General features: G+C 40.6%; 1 protein-coding gene across 1 annotated transcript in view; it reads right to left on the bottom strand.

Annotated features, from left to right (window-relative positions):
* Window positions 1–4,627: 4,627 nt before the first annotated feature.
* Window positions 4,628–7,608, bottom strand: part of ell (elongation factor RNA polymerase II) — a 38,639-nt gene continuing 35,658 nt past the window's right edge. The window contains exon 12 of the mRNA XM_056415625.1: window positions 4,628–7,523. Coding sequence (XP_056271600.1) covers window positions 7,407–7,523 — 117 coding nt within the window. The 3' untranslated portion in view covers window positions 4,628–7,406. The remainder of the gene's footprint in view (window positions 7,524–7,608) is intronic.

Below are 7,608 nucleotides of genomic sequence, written 5' to 3'. Positions count from 1 at the left end.
ACGACGGTCCGGCGCGTGCGCCAGCGAGCACGAGCGAGCGCGAGCGAGCGCCCGTCCCCGCGGCGCGTGACAGCGGAGTTCACATCACGACCTTTCCCAGCTCACTCAATACACAAGTAATTACGGCGATGTGGACAATAATACTTGAAAGTATACTTGAATAATTATATATTATTATAATTTCAAGTATTGTTGTCCACATATAGCCATAATTTCTTCTGTATTGAGTCATATACTGTTCATTATTTGATTTGTATTAAAAAAAAAAAAATGCAAATGCATCTAAATTCACAATTTACAAATCAAAAAATTCACTTTATTTTATTTTATTTTATTTATTTATGCTTTATTGCTTAAGAAAACTCTAAAATCCTATCTCAAAACATTTTAATATTTAATAAGACCAAGTAAAAAAAAAAAGAAAATACAAAAAAAAAAAATCAAACATTTGAAAATGTGTTGTCAGCTGAACAAGTGTCAAGCTCAGGAAACCCTTGCAGAGTGTTCGAGAGTTAATAATACAATTCATGATTTTTTTTAATAATATACTAGTATACTTTTCATGATATTCTAATATTTAGATAGGATATTTGAGTTTTCTTAAGCTGTAAGCCATAATCAGCAAAAATAAAAGAATAAAGGCTTTGCATTTTTTCAGTTGATTTGTAAATAATCATGATGCATGATTTTTTTTTTTTTAATTGCATTGCAGAAAATAAAGAACTTCATCACAATATTCTAATTTTCTGAGACAGTCCTGTATATATTATAAATAATAATAGAAATTATAAATATGATAATATATCTATATATAGATATTATTTATGCTAGATATCTTATAAATAATATATCTGATTTAAGCCATGATGATGGCTTAGCGTATTTTTTCTAGTACATTTTAGATTTAAATGGACTCGCAATAACTAATTCAGGGATATTAAGATTGCACATCATAATACAAGCTGCACCTACATTTGACTTACACTTTAATATAGCCACGTTTTCAATTACATACTTAGGGAATTGCATATTTATATTTATAACATTTAATTAAATGGTCTTTTAATTAAATTAAATGTATATATTATAGTTATAAATATTATGATATTACTTGTAAGACTCACCTTTTCCCGTCTCTCACATACACTCACACAACACCTGGGTCCTAGAACAATATCAGGTCTTTATGAAATGCATTGTAATTGATTACACACTTATGTGAGGATTAATAATGTCAGCTGTGAGAAAGGTATACATCTATTTATGAGCTGCACTGTGGCTCACACCTCCCTGCATCAGTTATTTCCGATAAGACTTCTTTAAATACAACAAAGAAAAGTTATAAATACTGAACTTAATAAACTAGAAAATGCATTTGGCTTAAGAAAATGCGTCTGAATGCTGACAGCTGAAATAAACTGCAAAGCTTTGCACTGTGTTGTAGAAAGAACTGGAGGCTGAAATGTAAAAGTGGAGGAGCTGGAAGCTGAACAGCATCAGCTTAAGAAGCTGAGAGCCGAGATGCATGACTGGAAAAGCTGGAAGGTGTCGTGAAATAATGTAAGTTCAAACTGATTGCCATAAAATGCTCAAAGAAGAATTCTTTGTATTATTGCATTAACTGCATTGCGAAACACCATAACATTGCCCGGAAAGTCCGAGAGCTGAAATGTATTGCAGGAAAAGAAAAGGGATTATATATAATTATGGAAAGGAAGAGAAAGAAGAAACTCTTTTAGATTGTGATAATTCAAAAGTTATATGATTTGAATAAAGTTTGTGACTGAATGCTGAAGTAGACAACCCCAAAGTAAAGACGCAATAAGTATTACAAAAGTTAAAGAATAGTAGTAATAATAGTGTGACTGCTGCTGAATCAACGTCCAGAAACACATTAACCTGTGTATGAGGGACAGTAGCTGACCTTTGAAATCGGTAGAAAAATAGATTGAGAGAGAGGGAGAGAGAAAGAGAAAGAGATAAGAGTAGCTGGTAGACCCGAGTCTGGATCAAACAACCCTCTGATCAAAGTCCTAAATGAGGACAACTGTCTCACTAGAGTTTAAAACAACAACGTTACAGTTTAAAAGTCCTCAATTGTGTCCCATGGCCTCAATTTAACAGTTTAAAAAGGAAAAAGTCGTCATATGAAATCCAAAATCATAAATGTTATGTGGGTTTCAAATTAAAACTAGTACGGTAGTTTGTCAAGAAACGGGAAACGGGTTTATACATCATAAAACATGTTGGTTGAGTGCAGCTCTTTTTACCGGGTTATTGCTGGGATGTGTTTTCAAAAGCACGATTCCTGTTGTGTTCAAGTCGTCGCACCACGAGCACAGAACTCAATTAAGAATGTTGTAGATAGAAAATAGTCCATTGATTTTGTAACTCTATCTGTACTTTCCATCATACTGCATCAGCAGTGGAGGAAGACGTCCTCAGAGCCTTTACTTAAGTTCATGAATACATCATTCATTACAAGGAAAGGTCAGTTTAAATCCGACTTTATTAGATGTGCTATCAGCTCCACGCAGTTTAAGTATCAGCAGTAAAAGTACACGAGTATTATCAGCTTCATGCAGTAAAAGTACATGTGCAGTAAAAGCTCTCTGGTGACAGATCTGATTCTATATGACGCGGTTATTAATACATCAACGTTACTGTTGTAGCTGCCGGAGGTGGAACGAGTTTAAAATACCTTATATACAGCAAGCAGGTTTAGGCAAGCTGTTCCCAAAATAGAGGTCGGGACCCCTCCAACAGGGAGCGGCCATGACAGGATTAATGGGAGCGTTTAAAAAAAGTAATAGTTCTCATCCCTTGGGCCTCAAACTATTACTCAAATAAAATTCTGAGAAACGTCTCTTTGATTGAACAACCACAGACTCAAAGGGTGACGAGGCCCCAGACAGCGTTCATGTGAGGGGGCAACCGATAACATTCAACGCACTTGATTTACTTTTAGATTAAAGTAACTAGAAGCTAAAGACGTCAGGTAAATGTCGTGGAGTAAATGTAAAGTGCCATAAAATACACAAATGAACGTAGCTCCGTTTTACACTCCGCCATTGTGGGCTAGTTATCACTTTGAATATATTTTGCATGTTGGAGAAATCACATGCGCTCTTTGAAATGATGGCGTTGGTTTTTAAGTGACCAGTGTAGACTTTAGATCGGTCCTATACAAACAACTTTCAGGTTGCCGAGCTGGCCACAGATCAGGTGCATGATGCCAGTCTGAGATATTTAGTTCCTCCTTCTCGTCTCTGGAACTCGGGGACATTCACCATTCCACTTGAATCCGTTTTGAAACGCTCTCGCGTCTGACACGCATGCCAATTACCTCGCATAATTGACTGACCTTTAGTTCAACCGTGGCCTACATTTCTCCCATTGAAGCCGGAACCAGATTATAAAAACAGACCCCCCCCCCCTCTCTCTCTATACTGTGTGTGCACACATGTACATGCTGCTGTATGTTAAAGAGAGATGGCAGCATGCCACAGTGAACCCTCTGACCTCCACCAGCACCACCAGCACCACCACTGAGGCCCAGTAGCAGCTCAGCTCAGCAACGTGGACCACCGTCCCCAATGTAGATGTCTGGGATCTTTCAGTGTCGGATTACAGCGAGCCCCGTCCTCCCCGTTGCATTGCTCGAGCATCTTCGCTGCCATTGCCTTTAAAAAAAGAATCAAAAAAAGTATCCACATTTCAGTACAAGGCACAGACTTGCTCGTCAATAACAGTCATGGGTTATAATAAGAATATGCCGATTAGACACAGGCCAACACACCCTAAATACCGAGTGGTTGAACTATAACCCCCCCATCAGCATTCCCTTTGCCGTCACACTGATTCCAGCGTGTGGAACACTGTTAGCTCTCAGGAGAAACAATGAGGGATCCAAATGTGTCTCTTGAATTTGTTGATTTTGTTGAATTAAAAACAAGGCGTGCCAGCAGCGAGCGGCAGCTTGGGGAACATGTGAGAGTGCTGCCATCTGCAGGACACCCTCCTCCCCACAGGACTCAGGAGCTGGAGACGAAGGTTAGTCCTAGAAGAAATACAAATACATACATATCTATATATATACACCTATATATAGAGAGATATATATACACAATATATAACAGATGTTTCTCATCTACAATAGTTTAATGGAATGAAGTATCCAAAAATAGCTGCTCTATTTTCTTTCTTTTGACTGTCAAGATTTAATCCTATAAAACAAAATGTTAGATATGTCACATTCGTGGCATCACTTTCCATCTCCCATTAATAATACAAGTAGGGGCTTCTTCCGATATCAGGTTGTTATTGAGGTCAAGAAATTCACGACAACAATATTACTGCAATATCGATAAAGATAAAAGATTTTATCGTGTGATTCGTTGTTTTTTGCAAATTAATTATACTTGAAATAACAAGTGTAGGGTGGTGATCATTTAAGAGGCACCGGCTCATTAAAACAATATAATTTGTATTCTAAACATTAATATATAATCAATACCCAATCGCACTCCCCCTTAAAAGTACTAAAATACATAAAAATCTCATCGTCTGCTGTGGACCAACTAATTCTAAAATCCAACGGCAACAACTGGCTCAGAATTTCCACAAATAAGGATTTCAAAGTATCTTTATTGAAACAAAGATCAATTTCAGTCCCAGTCCCTCATGGTTTTTCAAAAAGCGTGCTTTGGGTTTTAGCGCCAACATTTCATGACTCTTCTCCAAAGCCCTCTTTGCTTACACAGCAGCATGTATATATACTCAAAAGGAAAGAAGAAAAAAAAAGAGAACAGAAAAACCTATACCACAGGTCATTTTGGCACAATCGACTCGTACGACGGTTCGTCCCGTGCTGGCATGTCGTTCACGTTCAAACGGGGCCGCTCTCCGTTTGCCGAGGAGCACATTCACTCTTCTTTTTGACCGCAACAGAAGTGTTATACAAGAATTATGTCAGAATGCTTCCAGAAAACAAGATACAGTGAGTGTGGGGAGGGGTGTTGCAGTACTGGGCGATGCCAATCCTGGTGACGAGAGGTTTCACCGTCACAAACCCGACCCGGATCCAGACCTGGGCCCTGGACCCGGTGAGTCCTGGAGCGTTGACCTCCATGTCGTGTTTGCATTCGGGGGAAGTTACAGAATCTGAGATCTGGCGTTACGTTGACGACACTCGAGGCCCCGTCATGAGAATCACGTCTGGAGCAACACAACAACAAAAAAAGGAGCGTCCTCGGACTTCTCACAAGAAAACACTGGGGAGGTTTCCATTGGGGTGGGTGTGGCGGGGAGAGATAAATGATAACAGGAAGAAGAGAATACTGTGACATGTTCCTTTGTCATTTGGTAGAGCGTTTTGTTCCATCTCACTCGGTAAGCACTTTGGTATACATGCTGGTCAGAGCCACGTCGAATTGATTACATACTAAATTCAGTTGGACGAGGCCGTTGCTTGGCTTTCGATATCCTTGGGCAGTTTTTTTTTTTCTACTTTGTTTTTTTTCTTTTCTTCAAGTAAAAGGTACAAAGACTGTTCATTGTAGCACATTCATAAAGCATGCACTCTGATGGACAAAGAGAAAAGTGTCATTTGGACAAACACCCCCCAGGTAACAGCAAGATATTTCACATCAAAAGATCGTTATTAAGAAATGCGGTCGCCGACTAAACTCGCTCGCCCGTCGGGTTGAGTCGCGGCGCAGCACTTCCAATTAGTCTTCGGACGCGCCGAGCGGATCGCGACGCTTCTCAGGAGCGGAGCGCTGATCCGGAAAAAAAATGGATTCCAGGTCGACCCTCGGTGAATATCTGACATCACATTTGGAAAAAGGCAAAAACTGGTCGCCGGGGGGAGGGGAGGTCGCCTTCCTCCTCCGAGAGGCCTCCGCCCCGGAAAGACGATCGGGGATGGCTTCATCTTAACAGTCGTCTCGATGGGCTACCACGACGCGTGGCTACCACGATACGACGCGTGGCTACCACGATGAGACGCGTGGCTACCACGATACGACGCGTGGCTACGATACGACGCGTGGCTACCACGATGAGACGCGTGGCTACCACGATACGACGCGTGGCTACCACGTTGAGCAGACGAAACTCAAAAATGTATCTTTTCTTTTTTCTTTCCTCGTTTAAAAAGACGCCGCAAACACTATTTTAACGTCACTTGAAAAAAGGTTCCAATGGTGGTAAACTAGGAGATCTGTGAAAGAAAACATTTTTTATTTACATTTTTCTTTTTTTAAGGATGAAAAGAAAAAGAAAAGCCAGATCTGCATCCCACGTCTGCATCATCTTACAAATTAGAGGTTTTCTTTTCTGAAGCATGGAGCAGCGCTGGCATTTTGACTCTTCTTGATAACTTTGAATTAATCTATTGCTACAAAATCCTTCAGGACCTAAAACGGGGAAAGACGACCAAATAAGAGCTGAACGTCGTTCTTCACTGAAACATTGTGACGAACATGAGGGCCGACTGCCGTCACCGATGAAGCAGCACTGCCGAGTGAGGACGACCGGACTGGAGACTTTCACACGTGTCCCCCTCTGTTAAGACATCTGCACAGGTTAGTTGTTGTTGTTGGGAAAGAAAAGCCGAGCCTATAAACCTGCATCCGACCGTGTGCATTTAGATGCATCGTCTTGATTTAATCAATACTAAATATCTGCATCTCTTTAAAAGAGAGAAATATAATTAACGCCAACAGATCTGACAATTAGATGGGCAAGGCAGCTTCTGAATAAAATACTGGCTGACATTCAAGACGCGAGGACCGAAGAGAAGAGACGGCTTTTAAGGACTGATATTAAAAGGAGTGTAAAACAGACTCGTACCCCCCCCCCCCCCCCACAAATTAAGTGTGGAAAATAAATAAAATAAAACGGAGAAATAACGTCAAAACCGTTCGTTTCAGTATATGGGGGGAGGCGGAGGGCGGGGAACTGATCATTATAAATTAGTAGCATTTGGCGCACAATCCGCAGTTTACAGCTAGTTTCAAAAGCAGGAAAGATCATTTGGATTATCTCCTAAGGAAGTGGGAAAGTCTCCATGTTCGACTCTTTTAGGCTCGTGTGCACGACGTAGCAGGGCGGACCGCGGAGAAAAATAAAGCCTTTTTTCCCCTGGATGCATCGTTACCCCCCCCCCCCCCCCCCCCGCGGCACAACCCTATCTTCCAAAAAGAAAAGAGGGGAAGAGAGAGAGAGAGAGAGAAAAATATCATGTGTCCTGCTTAAGTCTTCATCAGAGCCTTTGGCCCCGATGAGGGGGAATACTCCTTTCATGGCATCTTTCATGTGAACATTATTTAGCACAGGCGGAATCCAGAGTTTTCCTTTATCTGCTTGGTTTCCAGAGACAACAGGGAAACGATGTCGAAGAACTACTTTTTTTTAAAAAGTTGCTGTTGATCGTACTCGGCAATAAGTCTCTTTATATATGCCAGTTTGTTGTGTAGATATTCACAGCGGTTCTTCTCTTGGCTATAGTTTGGATTAGTCTGCAAGGGATATGAAAAACAGTCAGGATCCGGTAATGCACTTTATATACTAACGCACACTTTAAGAAGACATCAACGCGTGTAA

The sequence above is a fragment of the Pseudoliparis swirei genome, chromosome 5 (genome assembly GCF_029220125.1).
Source record: "Pseudoliparis swirei isolate HS2019 ecotype Mariana Trench chromosome 5, NWPU_hadal_v1, whole genome shotgun sequence".
Lineage (NCBI taxonomy): Eukaryota > Metazoa > Chordata > Actinopteri > Perciformes > Liparidae > Pseudoliparis > Pseudoliparis swirei.
This window is presented reverse-complemented; position numbering and strand designations above follow the sequence as displayed.